Source organism: Scyliorhinus torazame, chromosome 15 (assembly GCF_047496885.1).
Source record: "Scyliorhinus torazame isolate Kashiwa2021f chromosome 15, sScyTor2.1, whole genome shotgun sequence".
NCBI lineage: Eukaryota > Metazoa > Chordata > Chondrichthyes > Carcharhiniformes > Scyliorhinidae > Scyliorhinus > Scyliorhinus torazame.
Genome location: NC_092721.1, coordinates 203,557,576 through 203,584,315, shown reverse-complemented (window position 1 = coordinate 203,584,315; position 26,740 = coordinate 203,557,576). Strand labels below are relative to the sequence as shown.

The following is a 26,740-nucleotide window of genomic DNA, read 5'->3' as shown; positions in this document are numbered from 1 at the left end:
CGTTGCTGGAGAGGCTTCTGTCGTTTGGCTGGGATTGAGGAAGGGAGCGCGTTGGCGGTTTATGGGACGCTTGTCACAGAGGAAACGTCAGCCTTGGTTCGGGTCAAAACCAAATGGGAAGAGGAGCTCGGGTCCGAGCTGGAGGATGTTGTGTGATGTGAGATTCTGTGAGGGCCGAATGGGACTTCATCTTATGCAAGGTTCGAGCTGATGCAGTTGAAGGTGGTGGACAGGGCCCATTGGACCAACTCCAGGTTGTTTGGGAGACGGAAAATGAGTGCGAGCGGTGTGGGAGGTGCCCCGCCAAACATCTACATAAGTTCTGGGCATGCCCTCATTTCGTGGCATTCTCAGCTCCTTCTTCAGAAACCCCGGGCGGGATTCCCTGATCCTGAGGCTAAGTGTTGACGCCGCCGTAAATGCCGATGCGTTTCCCAACGGCATCAATACGGCCTCAGGATCAGCAATTCTGGTCCCTACAGGGGGCCAGCACAGCACTGGAGCGACCCTCGCTGCTCCAGCTGCTGATCCTGTTGTGAACTGGGCGCCGTGGGATCCGCGCATGTGCAGTGGCACCGTCGCCAACGCGCGCATGTGCAGTGGCACCGTCGCCAACGCGCGCATGTGCAGTGGCACCGTCACCAACGCGCGCCTGTGCAGCGGCTCCCTTCTCCGCGCCGGCCCCGACGCAACATGGGGCAGGGCTACAGGGGCCGGCGCGGAAGAAAGGAGGCCCCCAGCCCGAGAGGCCGGCCGGCGATCGGTGGGCCCCGATCGCGGGCCAAGCCACAGCGGATGCCTCCCGTGGCGTCGGACTCCTCCTCCTCCCCACAGGCCACCCCCGGCCAAGGTTCCGCCGGGTAAGGCCAGGTTAGAACGGCACCGTCAGGACTCGGGGGTTTTTTGTTACGGCCGCTCGGCCCATCCCGGCCCGAGAATGGGCGAGGGGGCCGCCGACCGGCGCAGCACCGACCACGCCGGCGACAATGGCGCCGATTCTCTGCTCTGCGGCGTGGCGCGATCCGTGCCAGTCGCGGCGATTCTCCGGCCCGGCCCCAGGCTGAGGGAATCCCGCCCCCTATCAGCAACTCCTCAAATTGAGTGAAGCTCTATCCTCCAGTGGCCATATTTGGGATGTCGGACCAGCCGGGGCAGCAGACGAGGGTGGGGGTGGATGGCCTGAACTGCGCATCGATGATGGCTCCCAAGTGGGTGCTGATGGGATGGAGATTAGCTTCTCCACCCAATACTTCAGTAAGGCTAGAGGGATCTTATGGAACGTTTGTTTCTTGTTTAACACACTGTGAGGGGGGGGGGGCAATTGTGGCGTTTTGCCGGAGATCACGGACGTTCATTTTGTACTATAAAGAGTTGGGTCATTGCTGGCTGTAAGGGGGGGGGGGGGGATTTGCTGCTGTTATTGTTCGCGTTATGTTCAATATTGGAAAAACGGAATTAAAATATGAAAGAAGGCAGAATGTGGGGAACAAGTTAGGACAGGAAGCAGAGTACTTTATGGGTATGAAGAGTCGGGGTGGACATGGATTGATCTGTTAATGGAGAATATTCCTAATCTTTCAGGACAACATCGAGCTCTGGGCCCGGGAATTTCAAAAATACGGAGCCTGAAGATGGACAAGAAAGTCTGGACTAAGCGGATGATTCAGGTATTTTGACATCAAACATTTTCTTTATTTGTGAGATGCGAAGCCTCGCTGGATAGGCCAGCATTTATTGTCCATCCCTCGTTGAGTAGGTGGTGATGAGCTGCCTTCTTGAACCGCTGCAGTCCATGAGGTGTAGGTACACCCACTGTGCTGTTTGGGAGGGTGTTCCAGGATGTTGCCCCAGCGACAGTGAAGGAACGGTGATATATTTCCCAGTCAGGATGGTGAGCGACTCGGAGGGGAACCTCCAGGTGGTGGGCTCCCAGGTATCTGCTGCTCTTGTACTTCTAGATGGTAGTGGTCGTGGGTTTGGAAGGTGCTGTTTAACGAACCTTGATAAGTTACTGCAGAGCATTTGGTAGATGGTGCACACGGCAGCCACTGTACGTCAGTGGTGGTGGAGTCGGTGAATGTTGAAGGAGTGCGGTAGATGACTACAAATCAAGCCTCTTGTCACTTATTTTTGAGTATTTTGGACACCATTAAGCCAGAAGACTGATGGAGATTGAATATATCCCATGTCAAATACAGAGCTGCAATAAATAATCTTCAGCACATTTTGTCACTGCCCCTATTGTAAAGAATTTCCTATTGAAGGATAGGATTTGTATCAATGCCTTGTGTTGGTGTTACTTGGTTTTGCGCTAAATAATTAGAATTAGCACAGAAGGAGTCAATTGTGACACTGCCAGCTGTGCTGTCAGAGGGTCAGTACTGAGGGCGTGCTGTGCTGTCAGAGGGTCAGTACTGAGGGAGTGCCGCACTGTCAGAGGGTCAGTACTGAGGGAGTGCCGCACTGTCAGAGGGTCAGTACTGAGGGAGTGCCGCACTGTCAGAGGGTCAGTACTGAGGGAGTGCTGCACTGTCAGAGGGTCAGCACTGAGGGAGTGCTGCACTGTCAGAGGGTCGGTACTGAGGGAGTGCTGCACTGTCAGAGGGTCAGTACTGAGGGAGTGCCGCACTGTCAGAGGGTCAATACTGAGGGAGTGCTGCACTGTCAGAGGGTCCTACTGAGGGAGTGCTGCACTGTCAGAGGGTCAGTACTGAGGGAGTGCAGCACTGTCAGAGGTTCAGTACTGAGGGAGTGCTGCACTGTCAGAGGGTCAGTACTGAGGGAGTGCTGCACTGTCAGAGGGTCAGTACTGAGGGAGTGCCGCACTGTCAGAGGGTCAATACTGAGGGAGTGCTGCACTGTCAGAGGGTCAGTACTGAGGGAGTGCTGCACTGTTAGAGGGTCAGTACTGAGGGAGTGCTGCACTGTCAGAGGGTCAGTACAGAGGGAGTGCTGCACTGTTAGAGGGTCAGTACTGAGGGAGTGCTGCACTGTCTGAGGGTCAGTACTGAGGGAGTGCCGCACTGTCAGAGGGTCAGTACTGAGGGAGTGCCGCACTGTCAGAGGGTCAGTACTGAGGGAGTGCTGCACTGTCAGAGGGTCAGCACTGAGGGAGTGCTGCACTGTCAGAGGGTCAGTACTGAGGGAGTGCTGCACTGTCAGAGGGTCGGTACTGAGGGAGTGCTGCACTGTCAGAGGGTCAGTACTGAGGGAGTGCCGCACTGTCAGAGGGTCAGTACTGAGGGAGTGCTGCACTGTCAGAGGGTCAGTACTGAGGGAGTGCTGCACTGTTAGAGGGTCAGTACTGAGGGAGTGCTGCACTGTCAGAGGGTCAGTACAGAGGGAGTGCTGCACTGTTAGAGGGTCAGTACTGAGGGAGTGCTGCACTGTCTGAGGGTCAGTACTGAGGGAGTGCCGCACTGTCAGAGGGTCAGTACTGAGGGAGTGCCGCACTGTCAGAGGGTCAGTACTGAGGGAGTGCTGCACTGTCAGAGGGTCAGCACTGAGGGAGTGCTGCACTGTCAGAGGGTCAGTACTGAGGGAGTGCTGCACTGTCAGAGGGTCGGTACTGAGGGAGTGCTGCACTGTCAGAGGGTCAGTACTGAGGGAGTGCCGCACTGTCAGAGGGTCAATACTGAGGGAGTGCTGCACTGTCAGAGGGTCAGCACTGAGGGAGTGCTGCACTGTCAGAGGGTCAGTACTGAGGGAGTGCTGCACTGTCAGAGGGTCGGTACTGAGGGAGTGCTGCACTGTCAGAGGGTCAGTACTGAGGGAGTGCCGCACTGTCAGAGGGTCAATACTGAGGGAGTGCTGCACTGTCAGAGGGTCCTACTGAGGGAGTGCCGCACTGTCAGAGGGTCAATACTGAGGGAGTGCTGCACTGTCAGAGGGTCAGTACTGAGGGAGTGCTGCACTGTCAGAGGGTCAGTACTGAGGGAGTGCTGCACTGTCAGAGGGTCAGTACTGAGGTAGTGCTGCACTGTCAGAGGGTCAGTACTGAGGGAGTGCCGCACTGTCAGAGGGTCAGTACTGAGGGAATGCTGCACTGTCAGAGGGTCAGTACTGAGGGAGTGCCGCACTGTCAGAGGGTCAGTACTGAGGGAGGGCCGCACTGTCAGAGGGTCAGTACTGAGGGAGGGCTGCACTGTCAGAGGGTCAGTACTGAGGGGGTGCTGCACTGTCAGAGGGTCAGTACTGAGGGAGGGCTGCACTGTCAGAGGGGCAGTACTGAGGGAGTGTCGCACTGTCAGCGAGTCAATACTGAGGGAGGGCCGCACTGTCAGAGGGTCAGTACTGAGGGAGGGCCGCACTGTCAGAGGGTCAGTGCTGAGGGAGTGTTGCACTGTCAGAGGGTCAGTACTGAGGGAGCGCTGCACTGTCAGAGGGTCAGTACTGAGGGAGTGCTGCACTGTCAGAGGGTCAGTACTGAGGGAGTGCTGCACTGTCAGAGGGTCAGTACTGAGGGAGTGCTGCACTGTCAGAGGGTCAGTACTGAGGGAGTGCCGCACTGTCAGAGGGTCAGTACTGAGGGAGTGCTGCACTGTCAGAGGGTCAGTACTGAGGGAGTGCTGCACTGTTAGAGGGTCAGTACTGAGGGAGTGCTGCACTGTCAGAGGGTCAGTACAGAGGGAGTGCTGCACTGTTAGAGGGTCAGTACTGAGGGAGTGCTGCACTGTCAGAGGGTCAGTACTGAGGGAGTGCTGCACTGTCAGAGGGTCAGTACTGAGGGAGTGCCGCACTGTCAGAGGGTCAATACTGAGGGAGTGCTGCACTGTCAGAGGGTCAGTACTGAGGGAGTGCCGCACTGTCAGAGGGTCAGTACTGAGGGAGGGCCGCACTGTCAGAGGGTCAGTACTGAGGGAGGGCTGCACTGTCAGAGGGTCAGTACTGAGGGGGTGCTGCACTGTCAGAGGGTCAGTACTGAGGGAGGGCTGCACTGTCAGAGGGGCAGTACTGAGGGAGTGTCGCACTGTCAGCGAGTCAGTACTGAGGGAGGGCCGCACTGTCAGAGGGTCAGTACTGAGGGAGGGCCGCACTGTCAGAGGGTCAGTGCTGAGGGAGTGTTGCACTGTCAGAGGGTCAGTACTGAGGGAGCGCTGCACTGTCAGAGGGTCAGTACTGAGGGAGTGCTGCACTGTCAGAGGGTCAGTACTGAGGGAGTGCTGCACTGTCAGAGGGTCAGTACTGAGGGAGTGCTGCACTGTCAGAGGGTCAGTACTGAGGGAGTGCCGCACTGTCAGAGGGTCAGTACTGAGGGAGTGCTGCACTGTCAGAGGGTCAGTACTGAGGGAGTGCTGCACTGTTAGAGGGTCAGTACTGAGGGAGTGCTGCACTTTCAGAGGGTCAGTACAGAGGGAGTGCTGCACTGTTAGAGGGTCAGTACTGAGGGAGTGCTGCACTGTCAGAGGTGCTGTTTTTTGAGTAATCAGCCGATGGTCATCTGGGACTATGGTGACTTTACCTTTATTTTGAATCAAAATTTAAGCCCCATCTGTCCCCACTGGTGAATCTAAATGATCCGAGTGGTGCTAACTAGGAGACGAGTAGGTGGTCAGGGTTGGAGGTGGGCGGGGCACCCTGTGTTCGACCTTGTGTCCTGGAGTGCCGAACCTTCTTCAACTAATCACGAAAGAACAAGGAATATCGTGCATTCAGTTCAACAATGTTTGTGTGATCTTTGAAGTAGCCAATGAAATAACAGTAACTGCAATTCAGAAGTAGTTCATTAGCAACGGGGGAGGGGGACAGTTGAGGATATGGCCAATCACGGATGCTGACAACATCCCTGGTAATTACATCTGCGGGAAGTGTAACTTGCTGACGGAGCGAGTGGCTCAGTTTGAGCAGCAGCTGGAGGAACTATGGAGCAACCAAGTGGCGGAAACTGTCATCGACAGAGGTTATAGAGACGTGGTCACACCCAAGGTACAGGAAGGTAGATGTGTGACCGCTAGATGGGGCAGGCGGTCTGTGCAGGAGTTCCCTGTGGCTGTGCCAGTCTGTAACAAAAGCCTTTTGGATACTGAGCAGGGGGGTGGCCCATCAGGCGTCAGCAGCAGTAGCCAGAGGTGGCACCATGGCTGCCCCTGCTGTACAGAGCAGGGCGGCAATGCATAATAGAGTCATTCTAACTGGGGATTCGATAGTCAGGGGCACAGATAGATGCTTCTGTCATCGCCAAAGCGACTCCAGGGTGGTGTGTTGCCTCCCTGGTGCCAGGGTTATGGATGTCTCTGAGCGGGTACAGGACATCCTGAAGCAGGAGGGCATACAGGCAGATGGCATTGTCCACATTGGTACACATGGCATAAGCAGGAAGAGCAGCGAGGTCCTGCCAAGACATGAGGGTAGTCATTTCAGGATTACTCCCTGTGCCACGTGCCAGTGAGGCTAGGAACAGAGAGACAGTACAGTTGAACACGTGGCTAAATAATAATAATAATCATCACTTATTGTCACAAGTCGGCTTCAATGAAGTTAATGTGAAAAGCCCCTAGTCGCCACATTCCGGCGCCTGTTCGGGGAGGCTGGTACGGGAATTGAACCCGTGCTGCTGGCCTTGTTCTGCATTTAGAGCCAGCTGTTTAGCCCACTGTGCTAAACCAGCCCCTGAGCTGGTGTAGGGGGGAGGGCTTCATATATGTGGATCATTGGGATGTCTTCCGGGGAAAGTGGGACCTGTACAAGAAGGATGGGTTGCATCTAAAGCACCGATATCCTGGCCGGGAGGTTTACTAATGTGCTTCGGGAGGGTTAGTATGGCAGGGGGGGTGGGAACCAGAACAGCAGGCCAAGACTGTGTAGAGACTTGGGATGAGCTAAGACAAATATAGCAAAGAGGGAGAGCAGGCGGGGGGAAGTCGCTGATCTCAGTGGGTCTGGAGGTCTGGAGTGCGTTTGCTTCAATGCAAGAAGTATAACAGGTAAGGCGGATGAACTTAGAGCTTGGATTAATGTGGGGAATTATGATATTGTTACTGTTATGGAGACATGGTTGAAGGAGGGACAGGACTGGCAGCTTAACGTTCCGGGATATCGATGTTTTAGAGCAGACAAAGGGGGTAGCAGAAAGGGTGGGGAGTTGTATTACTGGTTAGGGAATATATCACAGCTGTGATGAGGGAGGATATCTGGGAGGGATCCCGCAGTGAGGCATTATGGGTACAGCTCCCAAATAGGAAGGGTGTAATCACAATGTTGGGGTTGTACTATAGACCTCCCACCAGCCTGCGGGATACAGAGGAACAGATACGTAGTCAGATTCTGGGAAGATGTTAAAATTTTCACATCAGGGGCTGGTTTAGCACAGTGGGCTAAACAGCTGGCTTGTAATGCAAAACAAGGCCAGCAACCCGGGTTCAATTCCCGTACCGGCCTCCCGATTAGGCGCCAGAATGTGGCGACTAGGGGCTTTTCACAGTAACTTCATTGAAGCCTACTTGTGACAATAAGCGATTATTGTTATTATTATTATTATTATTATTATTATTATAATAGCAGGGTTGTTGTGGTGGGTGATTTTAATTTCCCCCATATTAACTGGAACTCCCTTAGTGCCAGAGGTTCGGATGGAGAGCAATTTGTTCGGTGTGTCCAAGAGGGTTTTTTGAAACAGTATGTTGATAGCCCAACCAGGGAGGGGACCTTCCTGGACCTAGTATTGGGGAATGAGCACGGTAGGTGACCACAGTTTCAGTCGGCGAACATTTTGGGAATAGTGTTCATAATTCCGTAAGTTTTCGAATGCTCATGGAAAAGGACAAGACTGGTCCTTGAGTGAGGGGCTAAAGTGGGGGAAAGCTCACTACAACAGAATTCGGCAAGAGCTGGAGAATGAAAATGAAATGAAAATCGTTTATTGTCACAGGTAGGCTTCAATGAAGTTACTGTGAAAAGCCCCTAGTCGCCACATTCCGGCGCCTGTTCGGGGAGGCTGTTACGGGAATTGGGATTGGGAGCGGCTGTTTGAGGGTAAATCCACATTCATTATGTGGGATTCTTTTAAAGACCAGTTGATTAGCGTGCAGGACAGGTATGTCCCTGCGAAAAAGAAGGACAGAAACAGCAGGATTAGGGAACCATGGATAACGGGAAATTGTGAGACTAGTCAAAAAGAAAAAGGAAGCATACATAAGGTCTCGGCAACTAAAAACAGACAAAGCTTTTGAAGAATATAGGGAAAGTAGGAAAAAACTCAAGCGAGGGCTAAAAGGGGCCATGAAATGTCCTTGGCAAATAGGGTAAAGGAAAATCCCAAGGTCTTTTATACATACATAAGGAGCAAGAGGGTAGCTAGAGAAAGAATAGGCCCACTCAAGGACAAAGGAGGGACATTATGTGTGGAGTCAGAGGAAGTGAGGTGAGATCCTTAATGAGTACTTTGCATCGGTATTCACCAAGGAGAGGGACATGATGGATATTTAGGTTGAGGATGGGTGTGTGAATACTCTGGGACATGTCAGCATAATGAAGAAGCAAGTGCTGGATATCTTAAAACGCATTAAGGTGGACATATGTGTGTGTGTGTGTGTGTGTGTGTGTGTAGTTATGTGTGCATGTGTTCGTATGTGTGTGTTCTTATGTGCTGTGTGTCCGTGTGTCTGTGCATACCTGTCCGTGTATGCGTGTCTGTGCATACCTGTTCGTGTCTGTGCATCCGTGTGTGATTGTGTGTCCACTTGTGTCCGTGTGTGTGTGTCCATGCAAACGTGTTCATGTGTGTGTGTGCATCCATGTGTGTTTGTGTCTGTGGTTGTGTGTTCGTATGTGTATGTGTCCGATTAATGTGTCTGACCTTATGTGTGTTTGTGTGAGTGTCTGTAGTGTGTGTGTGTGTGTAAGCGTATGTCCGTATGTGTGTGTCCATGTGTGCATGTGTGAGTTCGTATGTGTGTGTCCGTGGCATTTGTGTGTGTGTGTCCGTGCATACCTCTGTGTGTGTGGGTGTATCCATATGTGTGTGTCTATGTGTGTGTGTTCGTCTGTGTATGTGTCCGTGTAGTGTGTCCATATTTGTGTCTGTCCGTATGTGTGCCTGTATGTATGTGTGTCCGTATTGTGTGTGTGTAGGTGTGTGTCCGTGTGTCCATGTGTGTGTGTGTGCGTTCGTATGTGTGTGTCCATCTGCCCGTGCCCATTTGTGTGTGTGTGTATCCGTGTGTGTGTGTGTGTGTGTATCCGTGTGTGTGTGTGGTGTCCAGTGTGATTTGCCAGGTTTTCATTGTGAGTGAGTGTGTCTCAGTGATCACATTAAATTTCAGGAACGTGTTATTTGGGAATGTTTCAGAATTGTTATGGATGGCCTGAGCTGACCCCAGGGTTTTGAGTTTGGATCATTGGGATTGACTCTGTACCATTATGTCCCTCCTTTCCCAGATGTTTCAGTGGATCAATAACTGGAAAGCTAACCAGTTCTGGGCGGCCAACGTGCCACCGAGTGAGGCCATCAATGAAGCCAGCAGCAGCCAGGAGCGCAAACGCTTCATCAGTGCCAAATTCAGGGAGGGCAAATACCGCAAATACCACTTACTGTTCGGTAATCAGGAGGAGCTCAACAAGGTAAGGAATGGGTGAAGACATTTTGCAGCTTATCGAGGGGAACTCCAATTTGGCATGACCAGCTGAATGGGGAATGGGGAAAGGACTCCAGGGACCCAAGCCTCCCTCCTGTCTCAAGATTAGTGATGGGGGCGGCACAGTGGTTAGCACTGCTGCCTCACGGTGCCGAGGTCCCAGGTTCGACCCCGGCTCTGGGTCACTGTCCGTGTGGAGTTTGCACATTCTCCCCGTGTCTGCGTGGATTTCGCCCCCACAACCCAAAGATGTGCAGGGCAGGTGGATTGGCCACGCTAAATTGCCCCTTAATTGGAAAAAACGAATTGGGTACTCTACATTTAAAGAGAAAAAAAAGATTAGTGATGGGAACCTCCTGGCTCGGAGTTGGTGGTGGATCCACTTACAGCGCAGTGGAAAGCCATTCAGCCCATCGAGTACACACTGTCCCTCTGTAGACCAATCCAGTCAGTACATTCCCCGCTCTATCCCGTAGCTCGGCAGGTTTACTTCCCTCAAGAACCCATCCAATTTCCTTTAGAAATCATTCATTGTCCCCGCTTCCACCCCCATCGAATGAGGCGAGTTCCCGCTCATCATCACTCACTGTGGAAAGAAGGTTTTTCCTCCCATTCCCACACCAACTCTTGTTAAATCTGTCTCCCCCTGAGTCCTTCTAACAGCAGCGAATGGAAACAGATTTTCTTTATTTGCCTGATCGAAAGCTGTCATTATCTCAGTTGTTGATGTGTTTTTTTGAAATAAATTTAGAGTACCCAATTCGTTTTTTCCAATTAAGGGGCAATTTAGCGTGGCCAATCCACCTACCCTGCACATCTTTGGGTTGTGGGGGCGAAACCCACGCAGACACGGGGAGAATGCGCAAACTCTACACGGACAGTGACCCAGAGCGGGGATCGAACCTGGGACCTCGGCGCCGTGAGGCAGCAGTGCTAACCGCTGTGCCATCATGCTGCCCTGATTGCTGATGTACACAGGGTTATAACACTGTTCATTCCAAATTGAGAATTTAAGATTCCTGTATCAAATAGTTCCAAACTTGAAACAATGACTCTGTGCGGAGTCGGCACATCCTCCCCGTGTCTGCGTGGGTTACCTCCAGGTGCTCCGGTTCCCTCCCACAGTCCAAAGATGTGCGGGTTAGGTGGATTGGCCGTGATAAATTGCCCGAAGTGACCAAAAAGATTAGGTGGGGTTGCTGGATTGAGGGGATGCGGTGGCAGTGTGGGCTTGGGTAGGGTGCTCTTTCCAGGGGCTGGTGCAGACTCGATGGGCAGAATAGCCACCTTCTGCACTCTAAATTCTATGATTCCATGAAATGCCAAATTTGTGTGAGCCATTCTTGCACTGAGGGAGTGTTGCACTGTCAGAGGGTCAGTACTGAGGGAGTGTTGCACTGTCAGAGGGTCAGTACTGAGGGAGTGTTGCACTGTCAGAGGGTCAGTACTGAGGGAGTGTTGCACTGTCAGAGGGTCAGTACTGAGGGAGTGTTGCACTGTCAGAGGGTCAGTACTGAGGGATGCTGCTTTGTTAGAGGGTCAGTACTGAGGGAGTGCCGCACTGTCAGAGGGTCAGTACTGAGGGAGTACTGCACTGTCAGAGGGTCAGTACTGAGGGAGTGTTGCACTGTCAGAGGGTCAGTACTGAGGGAGTGCTGCACTGTCAGAGGGTCAGTACTGAGGGATGCTGCTTTGTCAGAGGGTCAGTACTGAGGGAGTGCCGCACTGTCAGAGGGTCAGTACTGAGGGAGGGCTGCACTGTCAGAGGGTCAGTACTGAGGGAGTGCTGCACTGTCAGAGGGTCAGTACTGAGGGAGTGCGGCACTGTCAGAGGGTCAGTACTGAGGGAGTGCTGCACTGTCAGAGGGTCAGTACTGAGGGAGTGCTGCACTGTCAGAGGGTCAGTACTGAGGGAGTGCGGCACTGTCAGAGGGTCAGTACTGAGGGAGTGCTGCACTGTCAGAGGGTCAGTACTGAGGGAGTGCTGCACTGTCAGAGGGTCAGGACTGAGGGAGTGCTGCACTGTCAGAGGGTCAGTACTGAGGGAGTGCTGCGCTGTTGGAGGATCGGTACTAACGGAATGTCGCACTGATGAAAATGCCGCTGGAATACGTCAGTCGTTGGAAGCTGTTTAAAGCAGTGGTTTTGAAATCCTGTGGGCTTTGTGTCAAAGCTGCTTCCCGTCAAACCACTCAATAATTCAATACGTTTAGTGTTACGAAACCTGGCTGGGTGGAGCAAGCTAAGATCCAGATGTGGCCCTGACCTCGTTGAATGACAGTGCAGACCTGAGGGCAAATGGCCTCCTGTTGTTACTCTCTCACTAAAGTCCCTCGCTCAGAATGTGTCCCAATTAGAAACTTCCCTTTTACAAGAGGAATAATAAGGTCTTATTTTGTCCAGTGCAGTTTCCTGTTTTTTTGTTCAAGAAGTATTTTAAGGGAAGGTTGTAAAGGCAAGCGAGGGAAATATAGATCAGTGAGTCTCACGCCAGTGGTTGGGAAACTACTGGAGAAGATTCTGAAGGAGAGAATCTATGTCCACTTGGAGAGGCAAAGTTTGATCAGGGATAGTCAGCGTGGCTTTGTCAGAGGGAGGACACGCCTAACAAATTTGATGATACTTTTTGAGCATGTAACCCACATGGAGACTTATGAGGAAGGCGAATGTACATGGGACACAGGGGAACTTGATACGGTGGATTCAAAGCTGGCTGAGCTGTCGGAGGTGATGACAGACGGCTGTTTAGTGACTGGGAGCCGGTGCCCAGTGCTGTACCACAGGGATCTGTGCTGGGCCCCTTATTGTTTGTCATTTATGTAAATGACTCAGTGGGAGGATCAGTAAGTTTGCGGATGACACAAAGATAGCCCGGGTGGTTAACAGTGAGGTTGAGTATTGGGTTACAGGAAGATACAGACGGGACGGTCAAACGGGCAGATAAGTGACTGATGGAATTTAACCCTGAAAAGTGTGAAGTGATCGGAAGGAGTAATGTGACACGGTAGCACGGTGGTTAGCACTGTTGCTTCACAGCTCCAGGGTCCCAGGTTCGATTCCCGGCTTGGGTCACTGTGCGGAGTCTGCACGTTCTCCCCGTGTCTGCGTGGGTTTCCTCCGGGTGCTCCGGTTTCCTCCCACAAGTCCCTAAAGACATGCTGTTAGGTAATTTGCACATTCTGAATTCTCCCTCGGTGTACCTGAACAGGCAAGTAGGGGATTGGCGAGTAGGGGATTTTCACAGTAACTTCGTTGCAGTGTTAATGTAAGCCTACTTGTGACAATAAAGATTACAATTAAATGGCCTGACACTGGGAAATCCTGAGGAACAAAGAGACCTTGGCGTGTTTGTAAATAGATCTCTGAAGGCAGAAGGGCAGGTTAATAGGGTGGTGAAAAAGGCATATGGGACACTTGCCTTTATTAATCGGGGCATAGATTACAAAAGCAGGGAGGTCATGTTGGAGTTGTATCGAACTTTGGTGAGGCCACAGCTGGAGCACTGTGTGCAATTCTGGTCACCACATTATAGGCAGGATGTGATTGCACTGGAGGGGGTGCAGAGGAGATTCACCAGGATGTTGCCTGGGATGGAACATTTTCATTATGAAGAGAGGTTGGGGCTTGGGTTGTTTTTGCTGGAGCGGAGAAGACTGAGGGGCGACCCGATCGAGGTGGACAAGCTTATGAGGGGCATGGACAGAGTGGATAGGGAGCAGCTGTTCCCCTTAGTTGAAGGGTTGGTTAGGAGGGGACACAAGTTCAATAATAATAAGAATAATCTTTATTATTGTGGGAGGTTTGGGGGGGATATGAGGAAAACTCTTTTTACCCAGAGGGTGCTGACGGTCAGGACGCACGGCCTGGGAGGGGGGTAGAGGCGGGTTGCCTCACATCCTTTAAAAAGTACCTGGATGAGCACTGGGCACATCTTTACATTCGAGGCCCAGGGCCAGGTGTTGGTAAATGGGATTGGGTGGGCAGGTCAGGTGTTTTTCATGTGTTGGTGCAGACTCGATGGGCCGAAGGGCCTGTTCTGCACTGTAGTATTCTGTGATTCTGTGAAGGGACAGTTCACCCTCCTTCTCCTGGTTGATGGAGTTTGAGTGCAAGGCTCCTTAACCAATGTGAATGATTCCAATCTCAGTGTTTTCTACCCCACTGAGCAGAGACCGGCCATTCTGTCCAGCTGGCCCATATGGCTAATTTAAATATGCTGACGTGCGAGATCGAAATTGTGACGTCCCGCGAGACTTGGTTGAATCACGGGAGACATCTCAAGCTTCACGAATCCCGTGAGGGGCCCCTCCCAAGATTCAACAGGCTCATCGCGTCCCCAAGTCACGCGTGACGAGGCCGATAAGTCGCAGCTATAAGATCTTGAGGGGTATTGTCAGGGCGGATGTGCGGAGGATGCTTCCTGTTGTGGGAGAATCAAGAACTGTGGGGGGAGGGGGTCACTGTTTCAAAATAAGTGGTTTAAGACAGAGATGGGGAGAGATTTTCTCTCAGGTGGGCGATGGGTTGAGGGGATCCCCTTCCTCTAACGGCAGGGGAAGCAGAATCTTTGATTATTTTGAAGGTAGAGCTGGATAGATTCTTGTAACACCAGGTTAAAGTGTCTCAGAATTTACAGTGCAGAAGGAGGCCATTCGGCCCATCGTGTCTGCACCGGCTCTTGGAAAGAGCACCCTACCCAAGGTCCACACCTCCACCCTATCCCCACAACCCAGTAACCCCACCCAACACTAAGGGCAATTTTGGACACTAAGGGCAATTTATCATGGCCAATCCACCTAACCTGCACATCTTTGTACTGTGGGAGGGAACCGGAGCACCTGGAGGAAACCCACGCAGACACGGGGAGAATGGTTTGAAAAAAACCTGTTGGACTTTAATCTGGTGTTGGAAGACTTCTTACTGTGCCCACCCCAGTCCAACTCCGGCATCTCCACATCATGGATAGATTCTTGGTTAACAACTGGACGGGGAACGGTAGCATTGTGGTTAGCACAATTGCTTCACAGCTCCAGGGTCCCAGGTTCGATTCCCGGCTTGGGTCACTGTCTGTGCGGAGTCTGCACTTCATAAAAAGCCCTGGGAGAGAGGGAGAGTGTGGGGGAATCCTGAGGCTAGTCAGAGAAACCTGAGGGAACGAGGGAAATTTGGGATTTGGGATTATCCTAGGAACATTCATAGATACATCGAAGTTAGGAGTAAGAGGAGGCCTTTTGGCCCTTCGAGCTTCTCCACCATTTATCACGATCATGGCTGATCATCCAACTCAATAGCCTAATCCTGCTTTCTCCCCATAGCCTTTGATCCCATTCTCCCCAAGTGCTATATCCAGCCGCCTCTTGAATATATTCAAAGTTTTAGCATCAACTACTTCCTGTGGTAATGAATTCCACAGGCTCACCACTCTTTGTGTGAAGAAATGTCTCCTCATCTCTGTCCGAAATTGTTTACCCTGAATCCTCAGGCTGTGACCCCTGGTTCTGGACACACCCATCATTGGTAGCATCTACCCTGCATCTACCCTGTCTAGTCCTGTTAGAATTTTATAAGTCTCTATGAGATCCTCATTCTTCTAAACTCCAGGGAGAACAATCCCAACCTCGTCAATCTCTCCTCGTAGGACAGTCCCGCCATCCCTGGCATCAGTCTGGTAAACCCTGAGGGGGGAGAGAACCACAGCGGCACACGGGATTGGCGAGAGGCCGGTGTTAATCGGCGAAATAGTTCACAGATAACCAATATGTTGCAGACCAGCATTGAGGAAACCGCTTTCTTTTAAAATAGAATCCAATCATTTCTCTTTTTGTCTGTTTATTACAATATAATTTCCTCTTTTTAAATTTAAAAAAAATGAAACGCCCACATTTCCTTTTTCCTATCCCCTTGCGTAACACAAACACTTTATTCCACAAACCTTTTGCTGCCGACATAGTGGGGGTGAGATTGTGACGAAGGACTCGCAGTTTAATCCGTTGAGCACAACTGGCTGAAGTAGCAAGCAAAGGCTGGCTGGTTACGGATTGTCCAGAACTCCCCAGGGATTGAACCTTAACGCTCAAGACATTGGTTAAGATTTTAATTGTCTTTCGCTGCTTCTGTTTGAAATCTTGGAGATTGATTGAAGGGACTGTTTGACTGACTCTCAGGAATCACGCAATCTGGCGAAGGTGAGCCTGTTTGCTCACCGATTGGGGTGGCTCAGTGGTTAGCACTGCTACCTCACAGCGCCAGGGACCCGGGTTCGATTCCGGCCTCGGGTGACCGTCTGCGCGGAGTCTGCACGTTCCCCCCGTGTGTGCGTGGGTTTCCTCCGGGTTCTCCGGTTTCCTCCCACAGTCCAAAGACGTGCGGGTTAGGTGGATCAGCCGTGCTAAATTGCTCCTTAGTGTCCAAAGAGATTGGGTAGGGGCACGGGGATAGGGTAGTGGAGTGGGCCGAGGTGGGGGGGCTCTTTCGGAGGGTTGGTGCAGACTCGATGGGCCGAATGGTCTCCTTCTGCACTGTACGGATTCTATGGATTGGGCAACGGGAAGACAATTGATGGATCAATGTGTGGGATTGGGGAAAACAACTGGAGGTCATGTGGTGACCCCTCCAGATGTCGGTGTAGTTGAAGTTGGTGACCGCGCTGGGTGTTGGTTTGAATGGGGCTGATGGTGAGGGGCGGCATTGTTTGATGCACCGAGTTGTTGCCGTAAAGGAATTTTGGTTTATTTTTCTAGGCACTGTGCGCGGCTGTGGTCACCAGTGATGTGGAAGAGACCATGTCTCTGGTGTTCTGCGGGGCTGATGTGAGCTGCTCGTCCGGTGACCCTGAGCTGCCGTCTCCTATCGACCTCGCTCAGCAATCGGGCCAGAGTCTCCAAGTGGAGTTCCTCAACCAAAACAAGAACTCAGGTGAGCCCCAAATACCCCCTCAAACCTTCCTTCCAGCAGGCCCCACGCTGCTTTTCTCAGCCTGTTCAATCTTTCCCCACAAGTATAACCTCTCAATTCTGGTCTCGCCCTTGGAAATCGTTTTTTGTCCCTTTCTAGTGTCTCCACCTCATGTTTCTAATATGGAGAACAGAAATGGCCAAAGGCGTTTTCGAACCAACATAAATTATCGTAATTTAACATAATTGGAGATAGTTTTAAGGCAATTGACAACAGGGAAGTGAGGAGATTTTTTTCTTTTTTTTAAGCACAAGTTGTTATGGCCTGGAGGTGGTGAAAGGTGATTCAGTAGGAACTTTCAAAAGTGAATTGGGCAAATGGTTGAGGGAGTAAGGCTGCAGCGCTATGAGGGAAAGGCAGGGGGCGTGGGACTAACTGGGATAGCTCTTTCTGGGGCAGCGCAGGGATGATGGGCCATCATTCTAGCATAGTTCGCCTGATACCACCTTGGTTTTAAGTTTATATGTTGCCACAAGTACGCTATGTCTCGCAGGAGGTTAGGTTGAGTTTTAGTTCAGCCTCAGCTGGACGATGGGCGGCACGGTAGCACGGTGACTAGCACCATGGCTTCACAGCGCCAGGGTCCCAGGTTCGATTCCCCGCTGGGTCACTGTCTGTACGGAGTCTGCACGTGCTGCCCGTGTCCGCGTGGGTTTCCTCCGGGTGCTCCGGTTTCCTCCCACAGTCCCAAAGACGTGCAGGTTAGGTGGATTGGCCGTGCTAAATTGCCCTTAGTGACCAAAAAAGTTAGGAGGGGTTATTGGGTTACGGGGATAGGGTGGAAGCGTGGACTTAAGTGGGTCAGTGCAGGCTCGATGGGCCGAATGGCCTCCTCCTTCATGTATGTTCTAGTGGGTAGCACTGTTGCTTCACAGCACCAGGGTCCCAGGTTCGATTCCGGCTTGGGACACTGTCTGTACGGAGTCTGCACGTTCTCCCCGTGTCTGCGTGGGTTTCCTCCGGGTGCTCCGGTTTCCTCCCACAGTCCAAAGATGTGCTGTTAGGTGAATTGCCCATTCTGAATTCTCCCTCAGTGTACCCGAACAGGCGCCAGAGTGTGGCGACTAGGGGCTTTTCACAGCAACTTCATTGCAGTATTAATGTAAGCCTACTTGTGACACTAATAAAGATTATTATTGCATCCAGTTCTGGGCCCGACACTTTAGGAAAGCTGCAAAGACGTCAGGGAGGATGCAGAAAAGATTTGTGAGAATGGTTGCAGGGAGCGGATAACGGCCTTCAAAACCTGAGGGGTCTGCACAGCCTGGCTCGGGGGAAACTGTGCACATTGTTGAAAGGGTCAAGAGGGCAAAGATTAAAATAATTGTCACAAGAAGCAGAACTGGCAGGAGCAAAAATGTCTCCACAATGCTGGAGTACTGTCTGTGAGTGTGGTGGAGGCAGATTCACACAGCGAGTGGTTAGGATCTGGAATGTACTATCTGTGAGTGTGGTGGAGACAGATTCACACAGCGAGTGGTTAGGATCTGGAATGTACTGTCTGTGAGTGTGGTGGAGACAGATTCACACAGCGAGTGGTTAGGATCTGGAATGTACTGTCTGTGAGTGTGGTGGAGGCAGATTCACACAGCGAGTGGTTAGGATCTGGAATGTACTGGGAGTGTGGTGGACGCAGATTCACACAGTGAGTGGTTAGGATCTGGAATGTACTGTCTGAGAGTGTGGTGGAGACAGATTCACACAGCGAGTGGTTAGGATCTGGAATGTTCTGTCTGAGAGTGTGGTGGAGACAGATTCACACAGCGAGTGGTTAGGATCTGGAATGTACTGTCAGAGAGCGTGGTGGAGACAGATTCACACAGCGAGTGGTTAGGATCTGGAATGTACTGTCTGTGAGCGTGGTGGAGACAGATTCACACAGTGAGTGGTTAGGATCTGGAATGTACTGTCTGAGAGCGTGGTGGAGACAGATTCACACAGTGAGTGGTTAGGATCTGGAATGTACTGTCTGATAGTGTGGTGGAGGCAGATTCACACAGTGAGTGGTTAGGATCTGGAATGTACTGTGAGAGTGTGGTGGAGACAGATTCACACAGCGAGTGGTTAGGATCTGGAATGTACTGTCTGTGAGTGTGGTGGAGACAGATTCACACAGTCAGTGGTTAGGATCTGGAATGTACTGTCTGTGAGTGTGGTGGAGACAGATTCACACAGTAAATGTATAGTATCTGGAATGCACTGTCTGAGAGTGTGGTGAAGACAGATTCACACAGCGAGTGGTTCGGATCTGGAATGTACTGTCTGTGAGTGTGGTGGAGGCAGATTCACACAGCGAGTGGTTAGGATCTGGAATGTACTGTCTGTGAGTGTGGTGGAGGCAGATTCACACAGCAAGTGGTTAGGATCTGGAAAGTACTGGCTGTGAATGTGGTGGAGGCAGATTCACACAGCGAGTGGTTAATGTCTGGAATGTACTGTCTGAGAGTGTGGTGGAGACTGATTCACACAGCGAGTGATTAGGATCTGGAATGTACTGTCTGTGAGTGTGGTGGAGACAGATTCACACAGTAAATGTATAGTATCTGGAATGCACTGTCTGAGAGTGCGGTGGAGACAGATACACACAGTGAGTGGTTAGGATCTGGAAAGTACTGTCTGAGTGTGGAGTGGAGGCAGATTCACACAGCGAGTGGTTAGGATCTGGAATGTACTGTCTGTGAGTGTGGTGGAGACAGATTCACACAGCGAGTGGTTAGGTCTGGAATGCACTGTCTGAGAGTGTGGTGAAGACAGATTCATACAGTGAGTGGTTAGGATCTGGAATGTACTGTCTGTGAGTGTGGTGGAGACAGATTCACACAGCGAGTGGTTAGGATCTGAAATGTACTGTCTGAGAGCGTGGTGGAGGCAGATTCACATAGCGAGTGGTTAGGATCTGGAATGTACATTCTGAGAGCGTGGTGGAGGCAGATTCACACAGCGAGTGGTTAGGGTCTGGAAAGTACTGGCTGTGAGTGTGATTGAGGCAGATTCACATAGCGAGTGGTTAGGATCTGAAATGTACTGTCTGAGAGCGTGGTGGAGGCAGATTCACATAGCGAGTGGTTAGGATCTGGAATGTACTTTCTGAGAGTGTGGTGGAGACAGATTCACACAGCGAGTGATTAGGGTCTGGAAAGTACTGGCTGTGAATGTGGTGGAGGCAGATTCACACAGTGAGTGGTTATGGTCTGGAATGTGCTGTCTGTGAGTGTGGTGGAGACAGATTCACACAGTAAATGTATAGTATCTGGAATGCACTGTCTGAGAGTGTGGTGAAGACAGATTCATACAGTGAGTGGTTAGGATCTGGAATGTACTGTCTGTGAGTGTGGTGAAGACAGATTCATACAGTGAGTGGTTAGGATCTGGAATGTACTGTCTGTGAGTGTGGTGAAGACAGATTCACACAGCGAGTGGTTAGGATCTGGAATGTACTGTCTGTGAGTGTGGTGGAGACAGATTCACATGGCGAGTGGTTAGGATCTGGAATGTACTGTCTGTGAGTGTGGTGGAGACAGATTCACACAGCGAGTGGTTAGGATTTGGAATGTACTGTCTGTGAGTGTGGTGGAGGCAGATTCACACAGCGAGTGGTTAGGATCTGGAATGTACTGTCTGTGAGTGTGGTGGAGGCAGATTCACACAGCGAGTGGTTAGGATCTGGAATGTACTGTCTGGGAGTGTGGTGGAAGCAGATTCACACAGTGAGTGGTTAGGATCTGTAATGTACTGTCTGGGAGTGTGGTGGAGACAGATTCACACAGCGAGTGGTTAGGGTCTGGAATGTACTGTCTGTGAGTGTGGTGGAGACAGATTCACACAGCGAGTGGTTAGGGTCTGGAATGTACTGTCTCAGAGTGTGGTGGAGGCAGATTTACACAGCGAGTGGTTAAGGTCTGGAATGTACTGTCTGTGAGTGTGGTGGAGACAGATTCACACAGTGAGTGGTTAGGATCTGTAATGTACTGTCTGTGAGTGTGGTGGAGGCAGATTCACACAGTGAGTGGTTAGGATCTGGAATGTACTGTCTGAGAGTGTGGTGGAGACAGATTCACACAGCGAGTGGTTCGGATCTGGAATATACTGTCTGAGAGTGTGGTGGAGACAGATTCACACAGCGAGTGGTTAGGATCTGGAATGTACTGTCTGAGAGTGTGATGGAGGCAGATTCATACAGCGAGTGGTTGGGATCTGGAATGCACTGTCTGAGACTGTGGTGGAGGCAGATTCACACAGCGAGTGGTTAGGATCTGGAATGTACTGCCTGTGAGTGTGATGGAGGCAGATTCACACAGCGAGTGGTTAGGATCTGGAATGTACTGTCTGAGAGTGTGGTGGAGACAGATTCACACAGCGAGTCGTCAGGATCAGGAATAAACAATCTTGAATGTGGTGGAGGCAGATTCATACAGCGAGTGGTTAATATCTGGATTGTACTGTCTGTGAGTGCGGTGGAGACAGATTCACACAGTAAATGTATAGTATCTGGAAAGCACTGTCTAAGAGTGTGGTGAAGACAGATTCACACAGTGAGTGGTTAGGATCTGGAATGTACTGTCTACTGTCTGTGAGTGTGGTGGAGGCAGATTCACACAGCGAGTGGTTAGGATCTGGAATGTACTGTCTGTGAGTGTGATGGAGGCAGATTCACACAGCGAGTGGTTAGGATCTGGAATGTACTGTCTGAGAGTGTGGTGGATACAGATTCACACAGCGAGTGGTTCGGATCAGGAATGTACTGTCTGTGAGTGTGGTGGAGGCAGATTCACACAGCGAGTGGTTAGGATCTGGATTGTGCTGTCTTTGAGTGTGGTGGAGGCAGATTCACACAGCGAGTGGTTAGGATCTGGAATGTACCATCTGAGAGTGGTGGAGACAGATTCACACAGCGAGTGGTTGGATCTGGAATGTGCTGTCTTTGAGTGTGGTGGAGACAGATTCATACAGTGAGTGGTTAGGATCTGGAATGTACTGTCTGTGAGTGTGGTGGAGGCAGATTCACACAGCGAGTGGTTAGGATCTGGAATGTACTGTCTGTGAGTGTGGTGGAGGCAGATTCACACAGCGAGTGGTTAGGATCTGGAATGTACCATCTGAGAGTGGTGAAGACAGATTCACACAGCGAGTGGTTGGATCTGGAATGTGCTGTCTTTGAGTGTGGTGGAGACAGATTCACACAGCGAGTGGTTGGATCTGGAATGTGCTGTCTTTGAGTGTGGTGGAGGCAGATTCACACAGCGAGTGGTTAGGATCTGGAATGTACTGTCTGTGAGTGTGGTGGAGGCAGATTCATACAGTGAGTGGTTAGGATCTGGAATGTACCATCTGAGAGTGGTGGAGACAGATTCACACAGCGAGTGGTTGGATCTGGAATGTGCTGTCTGTGAGTCTGGTGGAGACAGATTCACACAGCGAGTGGTTAGGATCTGGAATGTACTGTCTGTGAGTGTGGTGGAGGCAGATTCACACAGCGAGTGGTTAGGATCTGGAATGTACTGTCTGTGAGTGTGGTGGAGGCAGATTCACACAGCGAGTGGTTGGATCTGGAATGTACAGTCTGTGAGTGTGGTGGAGACAGAGTCACACAGCGAGTGGTTAGGATCTGGAATGTACCATCTAAGAGTGGTGGAGACAGATTCACACAGCGAGTGGTTGGATCTGGAATGTACTGTCTGAGAGTGTGGCAGAGACAGATTCACAAAGTGAGTGGTTCGGATCTGGAATGTACTGTCTGAGAGTGTGGTGGAGGCAGATTCACATAGCGAGTGGTTAGGATCTGGAATGTACATTCTGAGAGTGTGGTGGAGGCAGATTCACGCAGCGAGTGGTTAGGATCTGGAATGTACTGTCTGGGAGTGTGGTGGAAGCAGATTCACACAGTGAGTGGTTAGGATCTGTAATGTACTATCTAAGAGTGTGGTGGAGACAGATTCACACAGCGAGTGTTTAGGGTCTGGAATGTACTGTCTGTGAGTGTGGTGGAGACAGATTCACACAGCGAGTGGTTAGGGTCTGGAATGTACTGTCTCAGAGTGTGGTGGAGGCAGATTTACACAGCGAGTGGTTAAGGTCTGAAATGTACTGTCTGTGAGTGTGGTGGAGACAGATTCACACAGTGAGTGGTTAGGATCTGTAATGTACTGTCTGTGAGTGTGGTGGAGGCAGATTCACACAGTGAGTGGTTAGGATCTGGAATGTACTGTCTGAGAGTGTGGTGGAGACAGATTCACACAGCGAGTGGTTCGGATCTGGAATATACTGTCTGAGAGTGTGGTGGAGACAGATTCACACAGCGAGTGGTTAGGATCTGCAATGTACTGTCTGAGAGTGTGATGGAGGCAGATTCATACAGCGAGTGGTTGGGATCTGGAATGCACTGTCTGAGACTGTGGTGGAGGCAGATTCACACAGCGAGTGGTTAGGATCTGGAATGTACTGTCTGTGAGTGTGATGGAGGCAGATTCACACAGCGAGTGGTTAGGATCTGGAATGTACTGTCTGAGAGTGTGGTGGAGACAGATTCACACAGCGAGTCGTCAGGATCAGGAATAAACTATCTTGAATGTGGTGGAGGCAGATTCACACAGCGAGTGGTTAATATCTGGAATGTACTGTCTGTGAGTGTGGTGGAGGCAGATTCACACAGCGAGTGGTTAGGATCTGGAATGTACTGTCTGTGAGTGTGGTGGAGGCAGATTCACACAGCGAGTGGTTAGGATCTGGAATGTACCATCTGAGAGTGGTGAAGACAGATTCACACAGCGAGTGGTTGGATCTGGAATGTGCTGTCTTTGAGTGTGGTGGAGACAGATTCACACAGCGAGTGGTTGGATCTGGAATGTGCTGTCTTTGAGTGTGGTGGAGGCAGATACACACAGCGAGTGGTTAGGATCTGGAATGTACTGTCTGTGAGTGTGGTGGAGGCAGATTCATACAGTGAGTGGTTAGGATCTGGAATGTACCATCTGAGAGTGGTGGAGACAGATTCACACAGCGAGTGGTTGGACCTGGAATGTGCTGTCTGTGAGTCTGGTGGAGACAGATTCACACAGCGAGTGGTTAGGATCTGGAATGTACTGTCTGTGAGTGTGGTGGAGGCAGATTCACACAGCGAGTGGTTAGGATCTGGAATGTACTGTCTGTGAGTGTGATGGAGGCAGATTCACACAGCGAGTGGTTAGGATCTGGAATGTACTGTCTGAGAGTGTGGTGGAGACAGATTCACACAGCGAGTCGTCAGGATCAGGAATAAACTATCTTGAATGTGGTGGAGGCAGATTCACACAGCGAGTGGTTAATATCTGGAATGTACTGTCTGTGAGTGTGGTGGAGGCAGATTCACACAGCGAGTGGTTAGGATCTGGAATGTACTGTCTGTGAGTGTGGTGGAGGCAGATTCACACAGCGAGTGGTTAGGATCTGGAATGTACCATCTGAGAGTGGTGAAGACAGATTCACACAGCGAGTGGTTGGATCTGGAATGTGCTGTCTTTGAGTGTGGTGGAGACAGATTCACACAGCGAGTGGTTGGATCTGGAATGTGCTGTCTTTGAGTGTGGTGGAGGCAGATACACACAGCGAGTGGTTAGGATCTGGAATGTACTGTCTGTGAGTGTGGTGGAGGCAGATTCATACAGTGAGTGGTTAGGATCTGGAATGTACCATCTGAGAGTGGTGGAGACAGATTCACACAGCGAGTGGTTGGACCTGGAATGTGCTGTCTGTGAGTCTGGTGGAGACAGATTCACACAGCGAGTGGTTAGGATCTGGAATGTACTGTCTGTGAGTGTGGTGGAGGCAGATTCACACAGCGAGTGGTTAGGATCTGGAATGTACTGTCTGTGAGTGTGGTGGAGGCAGATTCACACAGCGAGTGGTTGGATCTGGAATGTACAGTCTGTGAGTGTGGTGGAGACAGAGTCACACAGCGAGTGGTTAGGATCTGGAATGTACCATCTAAGAGTGGTGGAGACAGATTCACACAGCGAGTGGTTGGATCTGGAATGTACTGTCTGAGAGTGTGGCGGAGACAGATTCACATAGCGAGTGGTTAGGATCTGGAATGTACATTCTGAGAGTGTGGTGGAGGCAGATTCACGCAGCGAGTGGTTAGGATCTGGAATGTACTGTCTGGGAGTGTGGTGGAAGCAGATTCACACAGTGAGTGGTTAGGATCTGTAATGTACTATCTAAGAGTGTGGTGGAGACAGATTCACACAGCGAGTGTTTAGGGTCTGGAATGTACTGTCTGTGAGTGTGGTGGAGACAGATTCACACAGCGAGTGGTTAGGGTCTGGAATGTACTGTCTCAGAGTGTGGTGGAGGCAGATTTACACAGCGAGTGGTTAAGGTCTGGAATGTACTGTCTGTGAGTGTGGTGGAGACAGATTCACACAGTGAGTGGTTAGGATCTGTAATGTACTGTCTGTGAGTGTGGTGGAGGCAGATTCACACAGTGAGTGGTTAGGATCTGGAATGTACTGTCTGAGAGTGTGGTGGAGACAGATTCACACAGCGAGTGGTTCGGATCTGGAATATACTGTCTGAGAGTGTGGTGGAGACAGATTCACACAGCGAGTGGTTAGGATCTGGAATGTACTGTCTGAGAGTGTGATGGAGGCAGATTCATACAGCGAGTGGTTGGGATCTGGAATGCACTGTCTGAGACTGTGGTGGAGGCAGATTCACACAGCGAGTGGTTAGGATCTGGAATGTACTGTCTGAGAGTGTGGTGGAGACAGATTCACACAGCGAGTCGTCAGGATCAGGAATAAACTATCTTGAATGTGGTGGAGGCAGATTCATACAGCGAGTGGTTAATATCTGGATTGTACTGTCTGTGAGTGCGGTGGAGACAGATTCACACAGTAAATGTATAGTATCTGGAATGCACTGTCTAAGAGTGTGGTGAAGACAGATTCACACAGTGAGTAGTTAGGATCTGGAATGTACTGTCTGTGAGTGTGGTGGAGGCAGATTCACACAGCGAGTGGTTAGGATCTGGAATGTACTGTCTGTGAGTGTGATGGAGGCAGATTCACACAGCGAGTGGTTAGGATCTGGAATGTACTGTCTGTGAGTGTGGTGGAGGCAGATTCACACAGCGAGTGGTTAGGATCTGGAATGTGCTGTCTTTGAGTGTGGTGGAGGCAGATTCACACAGCGAGTGGTTAGGATCTGGAATGTACCATCTGAGAGTGGTGGAGACAGATTCACACAGCGAGTGGTTGGATCTGGAATGTGCTGTCTTTGAGTGTGGTGGAGACAGATTCATACAGTGAGTGGTTAGGATCTGGAATGTACTGTCTGTGAGTGTGGTGGAGGCAGATTCACACAGCGAGTGGTTAGGATCTGGAATGTACTGTCTGTGAGTGTGGTGGAGGCAGATTCACACAGCGAGTGGTTAGTATCTGGAATGTACCATCTGAGAGTGGTGAAGACAGATTCACACAGCGAGTGGTTGGATCTGGAATGTGCTGTCTTTGAGTGTGGTGGAGACAGATTCATACAGTGAGTGGTTAGAATCTGGAATGTACTGTCTGTGAGTGTGGTGGAGGCAGATTCACCCAGCGAGTGGTTAGGATCTGGAATGTACTGTCTGTGAGTGTGGTGGAGGCAGATTCACACAGCAAGTGGTTAGGATCTGGAATGTACTGTCTGTGAGTGTGGTGGAGGCAGATTCATACAGTGAGTGGTTACGATCTGGAATGTACCATCTGAGAGTGGTGGAGACAGATTCACACAGCGAGTGGTTGGATCTGGAATGTGCTGTCTGTGAGTCTGGTGGAGACAGATTCACACAGCGAGTGGTTAGGATCTGGAATGTACTGTCTGTGAGTGTGGTGGAGGCAGATTCACACAGCGAGTGGTTAGGATCTGGAATGTACTGTCTGTGAGTGTGGTGGAGGCAGATTCACACAGCGAGTGGTTGGATCTGGAATGTACAGTCTGTGAGTGTGGTGGAGACAGAGTCACACAGCGAGTGGTTAGGATCTGGAATGTACCATCTAAGAGTGGTGGAGACAGATTCACACAGCGAGTGGTTGGATCTGGAATGTACTGTCTGTGAGTGTGGTGGAGGCAGATTCACACTGCTAGTAGTTAGTATCTGGAATGCACTGTCTGTGAGTGTGGTGGAGACAGATTCACACAGCTAGTAGTTAGTATCTGGAATGCACTGTCTGTGAGTGTGGTGGAGGAAGGGTCAATTG

The 26,740-nt window shown here is 50.9% G+C and overlaps 1 protein-coding gene across 1 annotated transcript in view; it reads left to right on the top strand.

The window, feature by feature from the left end:
* LOC140392133 (arf-GAP with Rho-GAP domain, ANK repeat and PH domain-containing protein 1-like) overlaps window positions 1-26,740 on the top strand; it is a 209,737-nt gene that overhangs the window by 59,372 nt on the left and 123,625 nt on the right. Inside the window, 3 exon segments of the mRNA XM_072477471.1 lie at window positions 1,582-1,667; window positions 9,376-9,558; window positions 16,313-16,487. Coding sequence (XP_072333572.1) covers window positions 1,582-1,667; window positions 9,376-9,558; window positions 16,313-16,487 — 444 coding nt within the window.